Below are 23,195 nucleotides of genomic sequence, written 5' to 3' on the forward strand. Positions count from 1 at the left end.
CGTTTGCCCCGATTCTGGCCCGAAGTCAGCCGGTACCGTCACTTTTATTCTGGGTTGTTAATGCAAATATTTAACCAGCATGTGGCAGCAACTAAATGCATAAAAGCATGCAGACATGGTCAAGAGGTTCAGCTCAAAGTTTCAGACCAAATGTCAGAATGGGGAAGAAATGTGACTTTGACCAAGGAATGATTATTGGTGCCAGACAGGCTGGTTTCCGAATCTCAGAAACTGCTGGGATTTTCACGCACAGCAGTCTCCAGTGTTTGCAGGCAATGATACAAAAAAAAACATCCAGTGAGCCGCATATCTGCGGGCAGAAATGTGTTGTTAATGAGCTTACAATAACGTAAATAACCACGCATTACAACAGTGGTATGCAGAACAGCATTTCTGAACACAAAACGTATCAAACCTCAGAGTGGATAGGCTACAGCAGCATAAGGAAAAATTAGTTGAATAAGTACCTAATAAAGTGCTTACTGTGTGTATATACAATGGATTCAGAAAGTATTAAGACCATTTTTGCACACTTTATTGTGTTGTAGATTTCATTTTAAATTGATAAAATTGCCATTTTTGCCCATCAACCTACACTCAATAACAAGTGAAATGTTGAGTGTTCGCAGGAGTACAATTGACTCAATAATTGTGAAATGGAAGAAGTTTGGAGCCACCAGGACTATTTCTAGAATTGGCCATCCGGCCAGACGGAGTAACTGGGCAAGAAGGGCTTTGGTTAGGGAGATGACACAATTGTCTCTAACAGAGCGTTGGAAGTCAGCAGCACTCCCTCAATCAGACCTTGATGAAAAGCCACTCTTAAGTAAAAGGCATATGTCCTTCTTTTTTTTTTAGAAAGACTGAATGCATGAGGACAAAGATTTTCTGGTCCGATGATACAAGAATGTTAGTCTTTGGGCAGAACTCCAAGCACTCTTTCTGGCAAACACTGGGCACTGTTCATCACCTGGCTCATACCACCCGTACAGTGAAGCATGGTACGGTGGGGGTGCCTCTCAGCAGCAGGGACAGGGAGACTGGTCAAAATTGAGGAAACAATGAATGTAGCCAAATAGAGAGAGGTCTTTGAAGAAAACCTGCATGCAACCTCAGACTGGGGTGAAAATTCAGCTTTCAGCACGACAATGACCCAAAGCATACAGCCAAGACTATGTTGGAGTAGCTTAGGAACAAGTTCTCAGACTGTCCTTCAATGTCTCAGCCAAAGCCCAGAACATCTGTGGAAAGACCTGAACATGGCAGTTCACAGACGCTTCCCTTCCAATCTGATGGTCTTGATCTGCCAGGTAGAATGGCTTCTCAAATCCAGGTGTGCAAAGCTTGTAGATACTTACCCAAGACTCAAATCTGTAATTGGTGCCAAATATGCTAATTTAAGTGTCTGAATAGTTATACACATGAGTTTTCAGTTTATGATTTTAATGAATTAGCAAAAAGGTCTAAAAACATGTTTTCATTTTGTCATTGTGAGTTATTGAGTGAGATTGATGTGCAAAAATTGATATTTTATCCATTTAAAATTAAATCTTAATGAAGTGTGCAAAAAGTGAAGGGGTCTGAATAATTTCTGAAGCCACTGTAGGTTCCAGCAGATATGTCTCCATCTTGTGGAACACAAAATATGGTGGTTTGTTTGACCTGTTTCAAATATGTATTCACTTAGTACAAGTACACTTTCCACGTACTTAAGGACATGACCCTCAGCTCATAATTATCTATTTGTTCTGTTAATCAAAATGCTCACCTTTATCTAGAGTTACAGTACATATACTATCACCATTGGATTAAAGATTACAGGGGAAAAGACACAGGTGTAGAACAGCCACAAATGTGAATAATTGTCAAGCCAGTGCTAAAACAAAAGCTTAATGTTTAGTATTCTTTTGGAATATGTATAATAATATATTTGAATAAAACCAACATCTGTATTTAATCTTGATCTATAACAACAGCATAACTTTGTATCATAAGAATTTACAGTGCCAACAATTTAAATCCATTTGAACCATACTACCACTTGTGAACAGATGAGCACACGAGTATTTTAATTAATTGTAATGGTTGTAGTAATCTACTGATTGTTTGACATAAAACATGTCCAAGTCTCATGGTACACCCCAAGTCATGCTACCCCTTCAGGTGTAGCAAGGGAAAAAGCCAATTTCTTAACGTAGCTACAGGGGCTGGAACTGCTGGATGATCAGTTTCCCAAGTGGACAGCCTGTGTAAGGGAGTAATGACAGATAGAAGGCATGAATAGCAGTGCCCTCTGTCAAGTAGACTTGCTCATGAGTTTTGGGGCAATACTTAATTTAATGGATTTTGGATAAAATAATCTGCCAAATGCAAATCCAATGTAATGTAACACTGTGAATAGCAGGTCATTATCAAGAGCACTATAAATAGGTAAAATCTAAGAAAGAAGTGATGCTAGTAGTATATTGTTACTCAATCAATGAGTACATATCCTTTTCCCAAAAAGATCATTGACACACCTTTAAGTTAGAAAGTAGGGCCTAAATAACACAAAGGCCTTGGAAAAGTATTGGCAATACCTGCCTTCATTGTAAATTACTTGTACTTACTACCAAATAACATTACCATTGCTTTAATGAGGCTTAAAGGCAGCATATGAATTGCATATTTTCAAAGCAAAATTCATTTATATAATTTAGATGGTCAAGAATTAACTGTATGAAGGGTCAATTTAAGAAATGTTCAGTCATTGATTTTTAATAAATCTGCAAATATTTAAAGAAATAGGTTCTCACTTTGTCATTATGGGTTATTAAGTGTAGATTGATGAGCAAAAATAAAATAAGAAAATAAACAGTGATTTCCCCCAAACCCTTTGCAATCTCAAGTAGTTGGTTACTAATCCAGATCATTAATTAGGAAAACAATATATTACTTGTGCATTACACGCAATGTAAACAATCTTTATTCAAAACCATTTCTTGAAGAAAGATACTGGTACGTGTGAATAGAACTGCTGGCAAATGGGGAATGGTGCCAGGGGCCAAAGAAAAAAACAAAGATATATAAACACCGGAAGAGCAATTTATTGTTCCTTGCAAAAAAAAAGTGCATTGTGTTATTCAGTGTTCAAAGGTGTATAACACTACTAAAGCACTTCATTATTAAATGTAGCCTTTCATCAAGATGGCTTCAACCATTAGAGTCATTTCAATTCACCAGGCATCACACACTTCAGAGACAACATCAAATACATGTACATTTTTACAGAAAATGCTGTGGAATTAATTTTTTTACAAAGCAAATCTTTGCTGGCACTATTTGTCTTGTTAACAATCATTTAGCTGTTGTTTTAGCAACATTTTTGGTTTTTGCATAATTTTATACCCACATTACTTTCTGGACCATAAAATTAATAATCTGCACATTTACAGTCTTTTTAATGCTCACTGTAAATGCAGCCTGACTTCCATGCAATTTCATTTTTATTCCATGACCAGCAATGACTTCAGAAGAAACTATCTGGGCGGATCCATACAAACACATACAGAACCACTTTCCTGCCTTTCACAGTTATTCAGTAAAAGAACTGAAGAAGTAAAATAAAACAGTGCCTCGTCCATTTGAAAGATCAGCTTCATTCGAAGGCCCACTTTCATAATATTAGGCTATCTATTATCTTCAACGACAATGGTTCTTCTTGGGTATGTATCCATGTCCACAAATACGTAGCGGAATTCATACTTTCCTGTTTCAGGGTTCTATTCAAATAAACACAAAAACGAAGTCACACTCGTATTACATTTTTTATGGATATGGATGGATATGCGAACAGAAACATCAATGGTGTAATACACTCTGATACAGAAATGTTTTATTCAATTTGCAGTGCCATGAAAAAGTATTTATCCCCTTCCTGATTTCCTCTATTATTGCATATTCGTCACACTGAATGGTTTCAGATCTTGAGACAAAATAAAGACTAAGGAAACCCAAATAAACACAAAACACATTTTTTTAAATAAATTATTTCATTTACTTAAAGTAAAAAGCTACCAAACACCCATATGTGCCATCTGAAAAATAAAATGCCCCCTTAAACTTTGCATCGCCTTTAGGAGCAATAACTGCAACAAAACACCTCCTGTAATATGAACAATATCAGTCTTTCATATTACTGTGGAGGAAGCCCTCTCTTCTTTGCACAACTACTTTAATCTGTTGCTAGGTCATTATCCCTTACATATAGCCATATACAGTAAATATGTCCAAATGATTGAGATGTTAGTTCATACAAATTGAAATGAATGATCTGTAAGGCTCAGGTTAGTTATTGGTAAGCACTTGTCAGTACATACAAGTTGTGGTGTACTTTCCAGGAAAACACATTTCTCTTCGACCCAGATAAGATTTATTTAGGGTAGTGGCCTGATTGGGCAAGTGATACATCAATCAACTAGCACAAACCAAGAGTGGACCAGCAGGCACTCAAATATTCAAGCCCTGTCTTGAATTTTTGTGGTTACAGAATGACTTCATGCTAAATATGCTTTTACGAAGCGATCACTGTTGCCATAAATATACTGCTAAATGCTATGCTAGTGTAAGGGAACAATGTCAAAAAAGTGACTAATCATAAATATTTAATCACCAATGGACTTTTAGTTGCCTTTGAGACCATTTTACTCACATTCTGGAGCCCTATTAAGCAAGCAAAATACGGCCAACTCTTACCTCTCTCAATTCTGTATGTACCGTCCCTTGCATCCGTGGTTCTGAGCCCTCAATGTAAAACTTAAGCCTCATGTGCTTCACGCCATCCCTCAAGAACTCTACATGGCTGAAGACAAGGGAGTACAGTGAAAAACAGATGAGCAAGTGCAGGTCTGACGCATTTCACATTGCACCGGTCCTCACCTGATTTGTTGCCTTCGTCCCCGACGAGAAGTCTCACCATAGGCCTTGATTGGCTCCCCAAAAGCTCCAATGACCTGAAGTTTTTGGGGGAAAATGATAGCGACTACTTCACATTTTAGTTATTTTTTAATGTAATTGAAAGATAAAATTAATTCATTCACACACACACACCACAGATAAATTACTCTTGGCTCACCTCTGGATGTCTTTTACATTTATCCAAAGTTTTCCCATAGATTTTATTTGGACTTGAAGATGACAGTAACTCTTTGAAGAGAATATACAGCAAACCTCCTGTGGGAAAATAACACCAATCAACTTGTACAATTAATTGGATATTCAGCACAAGCCATGCACAGAGCAATACTTTTTGTTATGTGAAGCCACTACAGTAAATACATACTTCCATTACTTTATTTAACCACGTGCTTGTTATATATTCTCAGAAGTCTGACTGATGTTCAAGCTACAAAAAAGAGGAATGCGCTAAATGTAAAGAGACACTCACATGAATGTAGCTGCGAGTTTTTTCTTTTTTTAAAAACAATGAATAATTACAATACATTAAACTCGACCCAGCTCAATGAAGATTGTGAACAAGTAAGTTAAAACAGTGAAACATCACCTGTTACTCCAACCCCGACGAGCACAACAATGAAATAGGTGAAATCTTTGCTTGCTTGCTTAACTGCAACATTAAAAAGGACAGAGTTCAGAATAAAGAGAAGACAATGTTCCTAGACTGATAGAATATAAAAAAGACACATGGACGTTTCGAAAGAATCGTGCTTTCTTAGCACCTTATAACAGAGATTCGACGTTGTCCGACACAATTCCTACTTAACGTCGTTTAACAGAGCGAATTAATGACAATCGTGTTTATTAGTAAAAGTTAGCTAGCCTATTTAACTGCGAAGACAGCAAGGAAGCCACGTCAATTAATGAAGGTGTGTAGTTAGCAAAAACCAATACGAAGCTACAAGCTACCTAGTGCCAGAGAGGGAACGTACACACATTAATAACTTTACAACAAATCCGAAAGGTTAGCTAGCTTACGCTAGATTTTCTTGGCTACATCACCTCACCTTTCTGAGCAGCAGAAAGTCCTGGCACGTCACTTGGACTTCTCGACACTTGACCCCTTTCTTTCCCACCGCTATTTCTTAACCTGACGTCAACGGTTATACCTCGTCTCAATAAACGTGTCGCGTTGTGTACTCCAACGAAATGTGAATGCACTGGGAAGTTGTGCGAGTGAGCTGTACATATGCTATTTTGCAGGCGCACGTTGTTGAAATGAACATGTCTGAATATTTGTAAAACGCACAACGTTGATCTCGCATGCTGAAATTTACGACGAGCTGCATTAAACACAAGGGAAGACATAATGCTTTCTGACACGAATATAATGCTAACTACTTCATAAGACCATGAAACCCCAATGTATTTTCCGGAAGTGTTACTTGTTTCGTCACTACCGTGAGGTTATGGGAGTTAGAGTTCCTTCAGTAAAGCAATCCGAGGGATTCAGATTCAAAGATGATCGTTAAGTAACTCTGGTCTCCACAATGCATTGCGTGAACTACAGTTCCACGACCAAAACACTTGGCTTCTCCTTTTTGCTTCCTCGATTCTGCTGAAGTGTTCTGCAATGGGTGGAATATAGTTGTGTATACATTGTTTAGATAGTGAATGAGAACTTAAGACTTTTTTTTTCATGTCAATGCTTTCAAAGTAGCATCCAAGGACAAAGTAAAACAAAACCATTATATTTGATTAATTTGGCAGACACTCATCATGAGTAACTTCAAAAAGTAGAGAGCATCAGTATGAGTCTCAGGAATACAAAGGTGTAGGAATACAATATCACCAAGAATGAACAAAGGCCTACTCTTCCCTTACACACACATCTGTGACATTACTACTACAAATGGAAAATACAAAAGAACAGTTGAGCATATACAGTATTTGATATAAATCTATACCAGATCAGGTATCAGCTATAGATTTGAGTGCAAACTAAATTTTGGCTTTGGATGACAGTATTGCTGCAGTTAGAATAGCCTGACTGGTACCAATGGCATACATATGAGGGTTTAAAATAAATAAATAAATACATGTATAGAAAAGTAATCATCAAATGTTTTGCCATTGGATTATAATTTAACATTAGTTATTTGCATAGCTGATGCTTTTATCCAAAGTGATTTACAGTTGATTAGACTAAGCTGGGGACACTACTGATGTAGACAATTGCTTTATATGAGGAATTAATTGCAGTAATATATATTTTTAAATCTGAAATGACCATTTGTTGAAATATGTAGACCCAGATATATAATATTGAGGGATTGGTATGAAAACTGGAGATACTACAAATTCATCTTTTATTAATGCTTGCAGTTAGTAAAAAACATTTTCCCACAAACTCCTACTTGCTTGTTAGTTAATTTTGTCCTGGAGTCACAACACTATCCTGATGCGCCAAGGTGTGTTAGCATGGTGCAGGAATGCAGAGACAACACCAGTGTGAACAGTTTTAGTCCTCATTGGGGCAAAATAAGCATGCTTCAGAATTTTAGGTTTCATAATGTTATAATGTGTACTTCAAGTCTAAAGTCTGATAAATAAATTATAATAGAGAACATATATATTCCTCAGATTATTCAGATTATTAATAAGATTATTCAGGCCAATGCCTGGGAGGCATAAATATTAGGCACTGATATAAGAAAGAACTTGTTTGATGTATTTAAACATTTTAAAATTTATTCAAAACATGTGTCCAGAATAGATTCAATTTCTTATCAAATTAATTACAATAATTCAACCAACAAGTTTCTAACCAGGTAATTTTAACTTTGGGAAACACGTGTAAAATCACCCTTTCAGAATGGAATAAATTGGGCTCTACTGCCCCACAGAAAATATCAGGCAGACCTTTCCAAAAAGAAATGTAGGCTGACCATTCCAATTTTGATGTACATAGTCAAGCCTTATTTTTTATAACACCTCTGCAGCATCTGTTTGTCAATACAGATGGCCTGGCAAACGTCTGGCAAACTTACATTAGAATCTTTATTGGAATGAGCTGTCACAAGACTGCAATCAATTCAGAATGAATGACAAGTGGAATTTTGAATGTTCTCTTTCAGGTCTACATGGAATACCATGGCCGGTTGTCGCATATATAAGATTTCTGACAAAGCCACTGGCAGTGAGAGCTAAGATATGGAGGAATACCTCAGAATGTTCTTGATCTTTCACTGCCCCAGTTGCTTTCAGCTCTTATCAGGAAAGCAATTTGTGTCATTATTTTGAAGACCTAATATCAGAACAAAGAAAACACATTTTAAAGGGTTCAAATCATGTTTTCAGGTTCAAATTACAGTACATTAAGAACATTGTATGAAAGTTTCAAGTTCACACATGAATAAAAGGATAGAAGGTAACACATGTTTTTAGGCAACCATTTTCAAGTAACTGATTCATATTTATCAAGGGTTGTGAATCGTTTTGCCATGTCAAGGACACATAGCTGCCTTGCATCTTTCAAAAAAGTAAAAAAGAAAAAGAACACAAATAAAGAAAAATGAGTTTTTTTATCACAATAAATTGGTAAAGTCGCTTAGAGCAACAGTTCTTTCAAGATGGATGAGGGGTTTAGAGTTACTTCCATAAGTTGTCATACTTGGCAAGATGCAGAGGATTGATGTATCTGCCTGTAGAAAAATGAAAACACTATTAGGTCCACTTCAGCTCCAGCATTACTTCACTGTGATGTTGAGGCTTCTGATGATGATGGCTGCTTGTGTTCACATTGGTTGTAATAAATCTTCTTATGTAGCCCAATTGACAGAGATGACATTAATTTATAATGTTTCTGCAATATTAAGAAAAAATATATGGGTATATATGGGAACAGGACGTCTGTAAACAAATATATTAATAAAAAAAATGAAAAAAGTAGGCATATTTAAAAAGGAAGCAAACTCATAGAAAAAGCTGTAACTTTATTTAAATAAATCATGCACTCAGTTTGTTTCCTAGTGTGAAGTTTGTTGTCTTTTAGCTTACTCTTATGTTGGGTAAATAATTAATGAAATGTGCTTGTTAAATCTTTTTATTTATTTTCAACTAAAAAACTCATGTAGGAGACAATTGTAATATAATGCAGTTTGGCATGTTATCTGTGAAAGCTGCAAAAAGTCATGGAAAATAAATCTGCCTATTGGATCAGTAGGCCCAGATTATATCTAAACTCTGTGGCATCTTGAACTTGGCATTTAAAAAGATAGGAACCCTGTGATTCAAACCCTATCTAGCCTCTATCGGGAAAAATGTTTTTTTGTATTGGAGGTTTCACACTTCCCACCTATGACAGAGGGTTCCATAAAGAAATACAAATGGTTCACCTATGAAGTCACATAACCCTTTCAGAAGCCTTTCTTTCCATTGTAAGGTCTGAATTTATTCATGTATCAATTCAATTCTTTGAATAATTGGAATGAAATAAGTTAAAAAATGTTCTTAGCTACACATATTCTGTCATAATATGCCTTCCATATTTGACAAACTAGATATTAACTGAACTGAACATAATTATGTGTGTACTGTATGGTTAATTGTATGCCAGATATCTATATGACAAAAATACTATACACATATCAGCAATGAAACAGACGAGGAGACAGTAACATTTCAAAACAATAAATGACACACTCATGTATACAGTAATAAACACATCTAGGTCAAGAATACACATTTTTGTGCATTTGTGTAAAATAATGAGCATGACAATGTTCCCAACAGATTTGTGAACTGTCTGTTAAATATGAGTTGAGACACAGTTGCAAAATGTGAGTAGATATATAGTTTTGTGAGCATAAAACTTATTATCTTAAGTTAAGTTTATTCTATTCAATTAAATTTAATTCTACTCTATTATATCCAAGTTTACATATTTAGCAGTGGAAATGCAGTCAAAAGCCTAGAATCAAAACTAGATACTGAAAGATTTTGTACGTCTGCACTAAGGACATGGTTGACTGACAGAAACAGCTGAGAACTGTCCAATTACTTTTGGTAGCCTTAAAATGGGGGGACTATGTATAAAAAGGGATCATACATAGATCACCCTATAAGGATGTAAATAGTGTCAAATGAAAGGTGACCGTCAGCACTTCAACCTCATGTTCATTATTTCATTTGTGGAATTATTTTAAAATGTCTTGACCCAGGCCTGAACCTGACTCAGACCTGAACTTGCATAGAGCTATTAATCAAAAGTGCTTGCAACTGCACAAACACTGCATGCAGGAAGTTTCAACCAGATAGTGTTAATCGCAACCTTTAAAATTGAGAAGAGTTAGGGGAAACAGGAACTTCTAGGTGGGTGATCTAGGTCACCCAGATTGCTCTTAACAGTCGAAAATAACTGTCTTGAAGTCACAAGAAAATACTGTGACGTCTTGGAATTAAAGATAAGGATGCCTTCTGATTGGAGGAGAAGCAGATGTTGTCAGTCCATTACAGACGCTGACCAATCAGCATAGGCTCATGAGGGAATAAAGAGTGGTTTGAAGTTGGAAGAAGTGTGCACGCGCTCCTGGATGTCAGCTGAGCAAATTGGTTTAGAGTCTGCTCAGTTGTTATCTGTATTCCTTGCTTACTAAGTTGTCTCATTAAATAGTTTATCATTGAATTTGGTCTCAAGTGTCCTGTCTTCATCCCTACCTAAACGAACACGCGGAAGAGGAAAATAAATTCCACAACACATTTCAGATCTAATGTGCTAGAGTACAGAGCCAAAATAACATAAATCATACCACTGTCCCAATACTTACGGACTGTACTGCATATCCTTGTGTGATTTACAGGAAATTGCTTTGCTGTGTGGAACGTGGCTCCACTAAAATGATGTAGTTAATAGACTAAAACTGCATTACTCTATGACTGTGTACTTCAGGATCTTTTATGTTGGGATTGCAGCGTAGCATAATGGTAACAGGGCTTGTGGTGCAATTTGTGAGATCCGTTATAGCAGGATGAGCTGCAAAAACGTTGAGTGGACAAAACGTCAAATCTCTGAACGGATAGATAGCACTCTGGGCAAGTGCAAACATAGCTTTATTACATTGTCGTGTGAACTGTTCCTTAAAACAAGATACATAACATAAATGACCTCAGTGAAATGGGCTGTATGTAGAAATGTTTATACAGTATGTTGCCATAGAAAGGTGTTTACTAAATGGCCAAATGTGATGTCCATGATTAGCTTGTGTTCTCAGAAAAAGTAAATTGTCAATGAGACAATTTCCTGAGGGGGGTAGGATCACATTACAAGCAAAACTCAAGAGACTTAACAGTTTTGATGAAAACATAAAAAGAAGCACATTCTGCTTTATTTATTTTAACAATTCATAATAAACTGAAACATTGTAAAGAAAGGCATTATATTTGCCGTTTTTAAATGAGTCAGCTTTTTATTGTCCCCAATAAAAATGATTTTGTGTAAAAGGTGATTACTGGAATTGAATCTACCAGCAAACAAAATGTGAAATGTATGGGAAACAAAATGGAAAAATATTGCTTTTCATTTCATATCTAAAATGACATTATGTTTTTGATCCATGCAAAAGAAAAAAAAAGCAGAACATATATTTTTTCAGTGAAATTAAATGGCTTAAAATTAATGTGTTGTTTCTTGAGAGCCGAGAAGTTTATTAAGCTTTGCATGCATTTTACGTTCTTCCCTAATTAATAAATTAAGGGACAGTCAAATCGTAGTTGCCATGATTTTATAGATAACTTAGATAAATCGGTGTAAACTATTTAGAATGCCCATTTATAGAGCAGTTTTTAGACTTTTAAAATGAAGCTTTGATAAAATATAAAAAGCATGCCTGGTTATTATTCCTTATTCATGAAATTTGTATAGAAAACATTTTGAACTGGTAAATAAAGAAAAATGGATAGATTTGAAATTAGTTAGTTGTAGAAAGTGATCACTGAATACAGTTGCTACATATTTCTTAAATGTACAGATTACAAGCATTATTCACAAAGCAAAATGATATACCTGGAAGACAAAACATAAAAAGCCATGCTTTCAACAGATGTCTGTCCATGAAAACAAATCTCATCATTTTTGTCTGTTTATATTAACGTTCTTAACGGGTGACACAAATAATAATTTTAAGTAACAATATATTATTAATTCTGAATTCAATCAGCTGAACTTACAAAATATACTGAAGTGTAAATGAAGGCAATGGAATAGCCTACCTGAATTCAAGTTTTGCTGTGGACTTTTGAGAGTTCTTTATTTAAAAAACACACCATCCTGACTGCCATCCAGCTCTATTACTGTATTAGAGTATATTTACATGTCTTAGATTGTTTTAAGGTACTGCACTAAAAGTGTCCATATATCATCATGCTGGTGTATATCTCCGGTCCGTTTGTTCATATTTCATTGAAGCTTGTTCGTACTCATCCAGGATTGCACTATTTTCAAGAAGTCTACATAATGGAAACAATGCACATATAACACAATGTAGAACATAATCAAATACATCACAAATTATAATATATTATACAGTGTAATAGAAGACATAAACAGGTATGTCACAAATAAGCACAAACTAAACTCAAAGACATCTGCAGAAAAAAAACGGATTAATCCAAGGATGTCAAAAACTATTTTTTTGTGAATTTCAATGAGAGTATAGCAGCTAACAATGGCTAGTTATGTCCAACTATGTGTGTAATCTTTTAAAGCAGATTAAAATAAAATGAATGATTAAATAATAATAATACAGATGTAAAATAGCATGTTGTCACATCTAAACTGATCATTGTACTTTGCAAATATACTTATATTCACTGGTGATTGAAGATAATAGTTACTTTTTAGCCCCAGGGGAATATTTAATAGTAGTGGAATTCAAATAGCATTTAAAATAATTAATAACACAATTGCCTTTATAAAACAGAGCAGTGCACTGTTTTAATAATTTCTAGTAAAACAAAATACTATGGTGTGTAGATGTAACCTCAGGGATCCGGAGGGTCAGATAATTAGGAAAAATGTAGAGGTTAAAGGGTATGCATTTTCAATATTAATCAGATATCAACTGTTAAAATACATGCTGATGAGTTACTATAACCAGCCACATTCACAATAAAAAAACATATTCAAGCAAAAAAAAAACAAAAAAAAAAAACACACGTCACCAAACATGGCCGCAAGACAAAATAAACATACCTTAATGAAAAATGATATTCAAAAACAGAAAACAACCAGTAAAATATCTTGAAAACATAAAAATGTCAACTGTGATTGATGTTGACTTACACTGTTAATGATGACTAGACAAAAAGGGAGACATTTCCATTGTTTGAGGTTGCTTACCTTGAGATTGCCTCTTAGACCCTAGTTGTGTTGTACTCAGACTCATGTTTGCTTAGAGACCCAATGAGGCAGAACCTGTAATGTTATGGCTCTTTCATTTCATGTAATATTATTTTGCATAGAAAAAAAAAAATGCATACTATACATATGCTACATAAATGCAGTACATTTGATTATATGCTTCAGTGAAATTTGAAACGCTTGCATGCAAAGAAGTCGAAGAAAATACTATTTAGTATTTTTTTCTGGAATTGCAAGAGAACCAAATGTACAAAACAAACATGTAATGTATGTATACACATCAGACATATGTATGCACAAGCACACTGAGTGCATGCGCCATAAAGGTATATAAGAAGGTATGTTTTATGAATCTTAAAGAATACTGCTATTAGCGTATGTTCTTGTAAACATTTAATCTTTCCGACTTTACAAGCAACCAAGGTGCAGTAATACAATTTTTTTTTTTTGCTTTAATAAAAAACTGGTTCATGCCCAAAGTGAATAGAAAGACATTCTTATTAACCACAGTTAATCATATACAAATATTTTCATGAATGTGCTATTAATTCTTTAAATTTGACATAAGAAGTTTTGTGTGCTATATGTATTTATGTTTCAAAGTGCTTTTAATATTAAGTGACAAGACAAGCCCTTTTGTTTTGAATAAAAACAATATGTTTAATTATAGGTCCATCTTTAAATTAATGCTTAACCTCACTAGGGAAAAAAGGTTTGTGTTGGTCTTGGACTTTAGATCCATAGCAGTCTTCATGCACCATATAGAATATAATTGCATCGCATGAATCAATATTTTATCTAAAATCAAAGGAATACCAATACTGCAGTAGGTGCTGGACAGGTGGGACTAAGCATGCAATCTGATTGGAACTACAACTCAAACAAGATGTTAAGCTTCTTTGGCTGGGTGTAACTGGCTTTTCACCAAGTTAATAAGCCTCTTAATGAATGATTACAGAGGTCTTAATGGGAAAGAGGGAAAGATCAAAGTATAAAAAGGAAGCAGGAATCTCAAAAAGAATGAAAGAGGAAAAAAACTGAAAAAAGGAAGAAATGAAAAGTCTGGGAAAAGAAAGTCCCCCATGTGATAGTCTTCATCAAAAATCAATGGATACTGACCGCTGCACTGCTTTCTCATGCCGGGACAGCCTGTGACTGGTGGTGGGCACGTCCTCCAGGTCATCATCCAGGTCGCAGCCGTCCGCCGCATCCTGCGAGTAGCTGTGCTTCATCACCAGGATGCTCCGGCGGTTGGTGGGGGGGATCAGGGGCCTGACAGGCTGGGGCTGGAGGTCGGTCAGGATGGTGGCCTCCCGTGTGCTGAGGTTGCTGCGGCTACCCTTGAGGCTGGAGATCTGCGATCCACAGTGGTGGTCGTGAATGCACCGGGAGGAGGACCGCCTCAGTTTGTGGTAGTTCTCGAAGTCCTCGGCCAGGTCCACCAGGTCAGCAGAGGCCGCTGTGCTGCGCAGGGTGCACAGTTCGTAGTGGGGGGGCTCGAAGACCTCCTGGAACATGGTGGGGTCAAAGTCCTCTCTCCTGATTATGTACTTTTTGCGTGGCTGTTTGATTTGAACTATAACGGACACAATGAGAAGGATAATCACAATGCAACAGGTCACCCCGATTATTGTCCCATTGGTGTTGTTGAGGTTGTCCAAAATGTTAGCTTTCCTTTTCTCTGTGTGATACAAAAATAATACAAACAATTAATACTGTTTCAAAAACATTCAAGGAATGACACGTTCAGCCAGTACAAAATCAGATGACCAGGAAAGGAGAATACTGCATTGTTTCCAAATGTAGTCACAGCTTACACCCAAAAGATAGTCATAGTAATGATGATTATATTGATAATGAGCATAATTCAGAAGCCAATATCTGTGTCAAAAAGAAGCTAAAAAACAAGCGCAAAAGCAAAGCCCTCATAGAGTGCTGACTACAGCACATTTCCAGCTCAGTCAGTTGGAGGAAATATTTTGCTTCTGTGACAAATAAGCCCATACGAGTCAAACTACTTTTGGAAATTGCAGTCATTTTTCATTTTTCATTTGTGCTGGTTTTCAGAGCCTTGAAATACAAGTGTTCGGTTTTGCATTCATGCATACAGTCTCAGAGCACACCTGAATGGCAACCCTTTCTGAGTACATTCAGGGCCATAAAGTCCTTCCGCCCAGGGTAACAGAGACTACAGGATCAGCCACTCCTCCCCTAATGACTCAAACACTAATGCTGGGAATGGCTTTGATATGTACCATGGGTTAACACAAATGCCATGTCCTGACCAGGGCACTATCAACACAAATCACTACCTATCCAATTTAGCTGATGCTGTGACCCTTTTTGTGGCCAAAATATTTAGGTAAACCGAAATGGTGCATGCCCCGTCTGCATGCCATTGGGCAGTTAAAGATGGAGGGAGCGGTTTACCTTTGCAGTGGTTCTCATCCCACGGGTATACACAGTTTTGCACCCCGTTGCAGACCAGAGTGCTGTTGATGCACATGTTACTGTGGCAGAAGAACGCATCGGCGTCACATGGGGCTGAAACACAGGTGCAAGGCCAGCATTACCATCATTCAGCCGAGCAACACACTTATGTGGCAGGGCGACTGACGTAAACCCTTCAAATGAAAATATTATTCATTTACACAGAATCCTCATTTTATCCAATTTAGTTGTGGACAGTACGCATATCAAACTTGAACATATTAATATTTAATATCACCTGTTCATCAAAGAACAGGCCTGGAGAGATGCATTAAAATGCATCACTCAAGAACTGGCTGACTGTCAAATTCCAAACTGTATTACTCGACAATCATTTTCAGTCACCTTCTGGAATATGCATGGAAAACAATAGTTGCATGAAAACATTGAATAAGAGACTTTCACAAAGTGATTCACCTGAGCCGATTAAGTGGCCATGACATCTTGTCGTCATCAGACTAAAAAACAAGATAGTTTGACTGGCTGTGAATTAGCCCTCCATATGTACACATTTCTGTCAGGAATTATTGGTCTACTCGACTACAAACAGACTCCATGAGAACACTAACATTGTCATCTAGATCATGCAGAAGCACTGTCTCCAAGTGCTTTGAAGTCAGTCCGCTACTTCCTCCCTTTTCAATGGCCATTATTGTAAAAAATAGATTGTAAAACCGATTACTAGCACTTTGTTCAAACATGAATCACCTGCATTTGTAAAAGAGAAACATATTAGATGAAAATGATCAGACAGGTAATAATACAATTGCAATACTATCTTTATGCATGAAGTTCCCTGAATGGAGAGGCCACCATTGTTCCGTAATGAAAAAATGAAGGTGCCTTTCAAAGGGAAAACACATCTTTCTGTCACCAATCAGTGTAATGTACTGAAGCACCATGCGCAGCTCTCTTAATACAATTGGGCCACCTGGTCATAACTGATAGTGTCTTAAGAAAGTATTGATTGGCACTTGTATTTACTGATTACTTATTGACTGAGCTAATGCTTATTCTATCCCCCTGCTCAGTGTGTTAATGCATCACTTCTAAAAACAAGAGGGCTCAGGACTGTGTCAAATTGCCTCCAGAGATCCATGTTTATTTTATTGCTGTGTTAATCCCAAGTGGATAGTAAAAAGCATTAGGATGAGTGGTCACTCTTGCATCTAGAGCGCATTATCGTCAAACGCCTCCACTCAACAATAGGTGGTGCTGCAGCACTCCCTACTTATTATTGCCAGCAGAATTTTCACTTCTCAGTATTAAAACACAGGACCCGACTAGTCCCATGTGAAGCTAATTCCTAGTCACATTATAATAAATGTGGCCTTTTGTTCACACCAGAATTACTTAGTTCCTCAATTAAAGAATAATTCAGTGGCAAGACAAAAGAACAAAGCTGTCAATGGTGATCCAAAACAACATGGACCTGTCTTCTTTGGAGCCTTTGTTTAAACAACCAAGTCACACATTTTCTCAATTAAGAGCAGCAGCTTCCGGACATGCACCCATGCCCTGTGAACAGGGCTATACAGTACAGTACATGCCCTGTGAACAGGGCTATACAGTACAGTACATGCCCTGTGAACAGGGCTATACAGTACAGTACATGCCCTGTGAACAGGGCTATACAGTACAGTACATTCTTACAACTGAAGGGGAAATTCAAAGGCAGCACACCGATAGGAAATCACAGGCACAACTGAGCATGAAGAGAAAAAACGGTGTGAGAATGGGGGAAATTAAAAACCTATAGGGACTACGCAGAACTGAATTAAATATCATGTTTCTATGAATTTTAGTAACAAAATCTAACTATTAACAGTTATTTAATTAAAACACACATTTGTTATATCTGTATAAAAACAGAATAGCATATCCACACAGAAAGAGCCACAGCCAATACCCCTCTGTCAGAAGCAGTTTCCTGAAGAAGCAAGGCAAAGCCCTTATATATGCCAGTGACCATTCCTATAGTAGATACTGGATATTCAACCCCAGTCCTGGAGACTTACAACACATACAAGCCTGCTCTCTTTAAATGACTAATAGCAATACAATGGGGCATAATACAATACTGGATAAAGGTTATTAGGCCTAAATACTTGGATCACTGCTATAATGATGATATTATTTCACATAAGAGAACATTTCTGGCTGCTTATGAATATAGACAAAATCATGCAGCGATTTTGAAGATGATAAGTTCAATGAGTTCAATGATCTATACTATTCTCTGCAAAATTGATAAGAACTCCATTACCATCACTGTCTATTTATAGTACACAGTGGCCATGCTGTTAGCTCTGCTCCTCAGAAAACTACTCATTGATTACGATCTACGGGAAATGAGGAAATCATTCAAGCCCAGCAATTCTGTTCAGAATGTACAGTGCAAAAAAGCAATCTTGCAGTGAAAAAGGCCTGATTGCTGTTTCCTTTTTATCTCTCAGTCAAAGTTGAATTTGGTATGATGTGTTTGAGCAGATGGGGAGCTCTGGCGGTCCTGGGAGAGGGGCTACGTCGGGCCTGCTGGGCTGCAGGCTGAGAGTCCATTAGAGGGCCTGCTCTTTGATCCCCTCTGCATGTGTTAATGATGAGTCTCACCAAGCGCACTTCTTTGCATTGCACACTGACCACTCGTTTTACCTCATCTGCACCATGCAAGGCTCCCACATGCAATAATGTCTCACTCTAGGAGTCTCACTCTGTCCTGGTCTGCCTGCTTCACTGGATCAAAGGCCCAAGATTGCCCATTGAGGCACCATTTGCTCGTCCAGGGACCATAGAAATCTCTGATAGTGTCATCACCTCGTCCTGGTCATTATGGGGCCAAACACAATAGGTGTTAGGTGTGCAAGCTCTTCTGTTCCTATCATTAGGGGGGCCTTTCTTTTTACTTTCTTACTTATTTTGTTCCATTGCTACACATCCAACTCAGCAGCGGATAAATAGTACAGGGAAGCTATGCAGTATTAGTTCCACTGCACTAGATGGCAGTAATGTGCTGGCAAGGTCAGGCAAGTCAAGACGAAAGCAAGGTTAGGTGTCAGTGAAAACTGCAAATTTGGGAGGGTGCACACCATCTGCCAGTTCATTTCATCCCGCAATTCACCAGCTGAGGTTTGCAGTTACTGTGCTGAAGCACTGTAAAACTGATGCAGCCAGAATGCAGGCACTACATCAATCAGAGGAGCTAGTGTGTGGGGAATACCCTGTAGGCTCAAACCCAGAGGGACATATTACTCTTCCCTGCTGAAAAAACAGCTCAAGCTAGGTTTTGAAACTGCTTGACCAGTTCAGCCCAGCTCCATACTCAACATGATTTGACCAGCTCAAGCGATGTTTTGAAAGAACTGCGAGCTGGTCATTTCAAGCTGGTATAGCTAGATTTTACACCATGGTTTAAAACAAGATATACTCAGTGAGCACTTTATTAGACCTATTTTTCAGACTTATTAAGTCCTATCCACTTAGTGGTGTGAAGCGTTGTGTGTTCAGTTAAGCTTTTCTGTATACCACTGTTGTAATGTGTGGTTATTTGCATTACTGTGACCTTCCTGTCAGCTTTGACCAGTCTGGCCATTCTTCTCAGTCCTCTCTCATTAACAAATGCCAGGAGAACTGCTGCTCACAGGATGTTTTTTTTTTCATTTTTCGCACCATCCTGTGCAAACTCTAGAGACTGATGTGCGTCCCAGGAGATCGGCCGTTTCTGAGATACTCACACCATCCACGACAACAACAATCATTCCACGGTCAAAGCCACTTAAATAATCCTGGCTGATGTGAACATTAACTGAAGCTCCTGGCGTGTATCTGCATGATGTTACGCATCGCACTATTGCCTCACGATTGGCTGATTAGATAATCGCATGAATAAGTAGGTGACAGGTGTTCCTGATAAAGTGCTCAGTGAGTGTACTTTACCTAAGTACAATATATCAAATTATATTATCAATATATCGTAGATGTGTGAAAGATGACCATCAAGAGAAGACTATGCCAGCATAACCTCAGAGTCACCACAAGATGCAAACTCCTGCCAAGCCACAAGATTAGAATGGCCAGGTTACAGTTGGCAAATATGTACATTAAAAAACCTGTTGCGTTCTGGAACAAAGTGTTATGGACAGAAGACCACAATCAACCTGCCCAAGAATCAAAGCACCCCCCGCTCATCTGAGGTGTTTTGGGTGTTATAACTTGGGCATGTATGGCTGCCACAGATGATCACTTGTGTTCGCTGAAGATGTAACTGCTGCCTGCAGCAACAAGATGAATGCCGAAGTATACAGAAACATATTGTCTCCCTAGATGTCTCCAAGAAAATGCATCAAAACTGATTGGACAATGCTTCATCATACAGCAGGACAATGATCCAAAACATACAGCCAAAGCAACCAAGGAGATTTTTCAGGTAGAATGTTCTTGACTGGCCAAGTCAATCACCTGATCTCAATCAAATTGAGTTTGCATTTCACTTGCACTGTGTTAATTTGTCCAATTATTTTTGGATCCCTAAAACCTGAGGGGCTATGTATAAAAAGGGCTGTAATTCCTACATGGTTCACCCAATATGGATAACCCTTTTTAAACTAAAGCTGAAAGGCTGCATTTCAAGGCTGCATTTAACCTCATAGTCATTGCTTTATTTCAACTGTTTACTGGGGTATAGAGTGCAAACAACAAAAAACATGTCACTGTCCAAATACTGCACTGTAAGCCTTGCATTTGGGTTAGATTCAAACCACACTGCAGTCAGGCCCTTTCTAAAAGTCAATATGCAAAATGTCTTTAGGTTTATTTAATTTCTGACTGTGCCATCACATACAGCTACCTTGTTGTTACACAACACATTCCGCATTTGTGGTAATTGTTTTTTACAGCAGTCTTTTCAGAATATGTTCCATAAAGACATGTCAAGCAAAGATTTCTCCTTTTTCAATGGCCAATAATATCCTGCCAGTGGAAACCCATAAACACCCACTGATAAATGTAATGCCTATGTTTCTTTAATAGGTTCCTGTAAAGTTAACCTATGGTTCAGTTGTTTTTATTTTCAGAGCCACTGTGTTTTAATGCCTCCAATGAGCAGAAAGTCCCTCAGGTGATGGTTAATTTGCCTTGCCAGAGAATGGGCTCATTAAATATCTTACGCTCTTGGAAGGTGGTGAAGAGGATCCGGAATCGGCTTTTGCGGCTGCTCTCGTCCGCCCACATTCGGATTACCCCCAGCGCTGTGACCAGCATGACGTCATTAGCCACTGTGCTGCAGAACTTGCTCTTCAGGTCCTCCACCGAGCTGCTCCCGTCGTATACCGCCACAAAATTGCGCTTGCACTCGTTCGAGTTCTGCATCTCGTAGTCCAGGAACCGCAAGTAGATCTACAAATGGGTGAAAAAAGGGAGAATGTCCTAAGGAAAATTTTAATATTGGACTTCACCCATATTTAGATCATATTTAAATTCCTGTTAAATCCCATTAGTCACTGCTGGCACTGGGGCTTTCCTGTCAAGAGCATACCGTACATTTACTACACAGGCATTCGTGAAGCATTGATCGTAAAAAGGCTGAGGGAAATAGAGTGCTTTTCTGCTGCTAAATACTGGGCATTAGACTTGAGAAAGACAGGATAAAAGACAGGATGCATAAACCTGAGGAACCTGCTTATCAAAAAAAAATCCCACAAACCTTTTGTAAATCATCAAAAAGAAGTATTATTTCCTGCATGAAGGATGAAAGGTACTTTATGTCAATCCCGCCAAAAGCAAACATATGCACAGGTAAGTACAGCTCTCACCTTGGTGCCCAGACAGATCCCAGCACTGCCTTTGAAATACTGTATTAAATGCATGGTAATTATGACCACAACACTTGACAGTATTCCATATCCAAGGTTGCCATTAGTATATTAGACTGCAATGGTAAACAATAACAGCTTTGGTTCCAGTCCACAGTCCAAGGCATGCTATCATTACATTTAATTAGCACTATGCACTCAATCATGACGAGAGAATGCAATGCTTTAATTCCTTAAAGACAAACGGCATTAATGCAAAGAACTAATCAACGCTACAGTGTCAGTTTGGAACTGAGAGGATTGCAGGGTAGAAGCATGAAAAAAGCAGGCAACTAAAAAGCAGGCTTCAGTTCCTTTTTCCACCCTTTGTGATATAAGGAACTGTTCTGTACCTTGCCCAACTGACGGTCAATTTTCTCTACTCTTCCACCCATGCCCTCAACATCACAAATGGCTTTCCTTTTCCTTCAGAACCCCCAACACTTTAGACATGCTCCAGCGTAACACCTTTCATCATCAAGCCTAAATGGTGTGGGTGTCAAGAGGCAGCTTCAAATAGAACAAATGATTGTTTTTGAGCCATAGAATTCAGTTCAAAAAAATCCTGGAGAAATGAGATATGCAAATGTTTCCCACACGCCATTTCACAGATCTGGCACTCTGCTGGTGCTTGCCATGGCATCTGGCGAGTTAAATGCTCCACATGTGTGTCTCAGCAGCAGGCGGGGGGTGTTAACTAACTGCATTCATTCTGATTTTCCCATACAACATCAGTTCTTCCAAATCTGAAAAAAACTGATTATGAGAGAACAGTGTGAAGGCAGTTTATCATAAATTACAAATGAAGATAGACGATGCATTGTGCTTGTGGAAAATGCGGTCCTTCAAGCCACTGTATTGGATAAACATCGATCCTCCTTGTAAAACTTCATTGTCAAAGAATAACTAATACATCAGAAGGAATAATGGAGCAAGTGAACAGACTCAACTACTTAGCCCTAAGACATTCTAATGTAAACATTAAACTAGGAGGAAATAAATACTATTTCAATGGCTCATGGGGAGGAACAAACAAACAAATGGAGGCTGCTGGACCACAATGCAATGCAATAAGACCGAGATAACCGAGAAAAAGCCTTGACATCTCTTCAGAGGGGAATGTATCTTAACCATCACACCAAGATGAATAATGTGCTCTTCACAGAGAAACACTTTAGGAAAGGGATTCGGGATTTTCTCTCAGTCCTGAACTGTGAGCTCAAGGCTAAATATTTACTGTTGTTCCAGTGCTTTGGGCCGCAGTGCTACTCTTGATTTTTCATGTCTTTGCTTTTATATATTAGCAATATTGTGTATGCTCCCACAGAAAGCCACTTAAAGAGAGGGACGGTCAAAATGGTGCATAACAAACACTAAAGTAAAAATAATTATGTGCCTTTTCATTATTTTTCTCTGTGAAACTAATTATTTGCACCATATTTATGCCACTAGAACAGAAACCCTGAACAGTCAATTGATGTACAGTAAAATAATTAGAAATGATT

The 23,195-nt window shown here is 37.8% G+C and overlaps 2 protein-coding genes across 4 annotated transcripts in view; both read right to left on the bottom strand.

The window, feature by feature from the left end:
• Positions 1–3,064: 3,064 nt before the first annotated feature.
• Positions 3,065–6,407, bottom strand: timm21 (translocase of inner mitochondrial membrane 21). The gene is made up of 6 exons (XM_061239778.1): positions 6,003–6,407; positions 5,543–5,605; positions 5,114–5,211; positions 4,918–4,991; positions 4,735–4,840; positions 3,065–3,761 (listed from the first exon to the last, which is right to left on the bottom strand). Exons 1-6 carry the CDS (start codon positions 6,301–6,303, stop codon positions 3,669–3,671), a joined length of 735 nt encoding a protein of 244 aa, XP_061095762.1. The 5' UTR covers positions 6,304–6,407; the 3' UTR covers positions 3,065–3,668.
• Positions 6,408–8,523: 2,116 nt separating this feature from the next.
• The window catches only part of neto1l (neuropilin (NRP) and tolloid (TLL)-like 1, like), a 65,438-nt gene continuing 50,766 nt past the window's right edge, over positions 8,524–23,195 (bottom strand). Inside the window, exons 7-11 of one of the 3 annotated variants that reach the window (XM_061239917.1) lie at positions 21,007–21,235; positions 15,785–15,898; positions 14,474–15,035; positions 13,334–13,408; positions 8,524–8,639 (exon numbers count right to left, since the gene is read on the bottom strand). In XM_061239917.1, coding sequence (XP_061095901.1) covers positions 13,348–13,408; positions 14,474–15,035; positions 15,785–15,898; positions 21,007–21,235 — 966 coding nt within the window. In that variant the 3' untranslated portion in view covers positions 8,524–8,639; positions 13,334–13,347. Of the gene's footprint in view, positions 8,640–11,285; positions 12,442–13,333; positions 13,409–14,473; positions 15,036–15,784; positions 15,899–21,006; positions 21,236–23,195 lie in introns of those variants that run through there. The other 2 variants (XM_061239918.1, XM_061239916.1) reach the window with 2 other exon arrangements.

The sequence above is a fragment of the Conger conger genome, chromosome 4, assembly GCF_963514075.1.
Source record: "Conger conger chromosome 4, fConCon1.1, whole genome shotgun sequence".
In the NCBI taxonomy this organism is placed as follows: Eukaryota; Metazoa; Chordata; class Actinopteri; order Anguilliformes; family Congridae; genus Conger; species Conger conger.

Coding starts and splice junctions, on each gene's coding strand:
- timm21 (XM_061239778.1), bottom strand. CDS start 6,303: ATGTCTTCCCTTGTGTTTAATGCAGCTCGTCGTAAATTTCAGCATGCG. Junction 4,841..4,917: donor GGACGAAGGCAACAAATCAG/GTGAGGACCGGT, acceptor CCTTGTCTTCAG/CCATGTAGAGTTCTTGAGGG. Junction 3,762..4,734: donor TACATACAGAATTGAGAGAG/GTAAGAGTTGGC, acceptor TTATTTGAATAG/AACCCTGAAACAGGAAAGTA.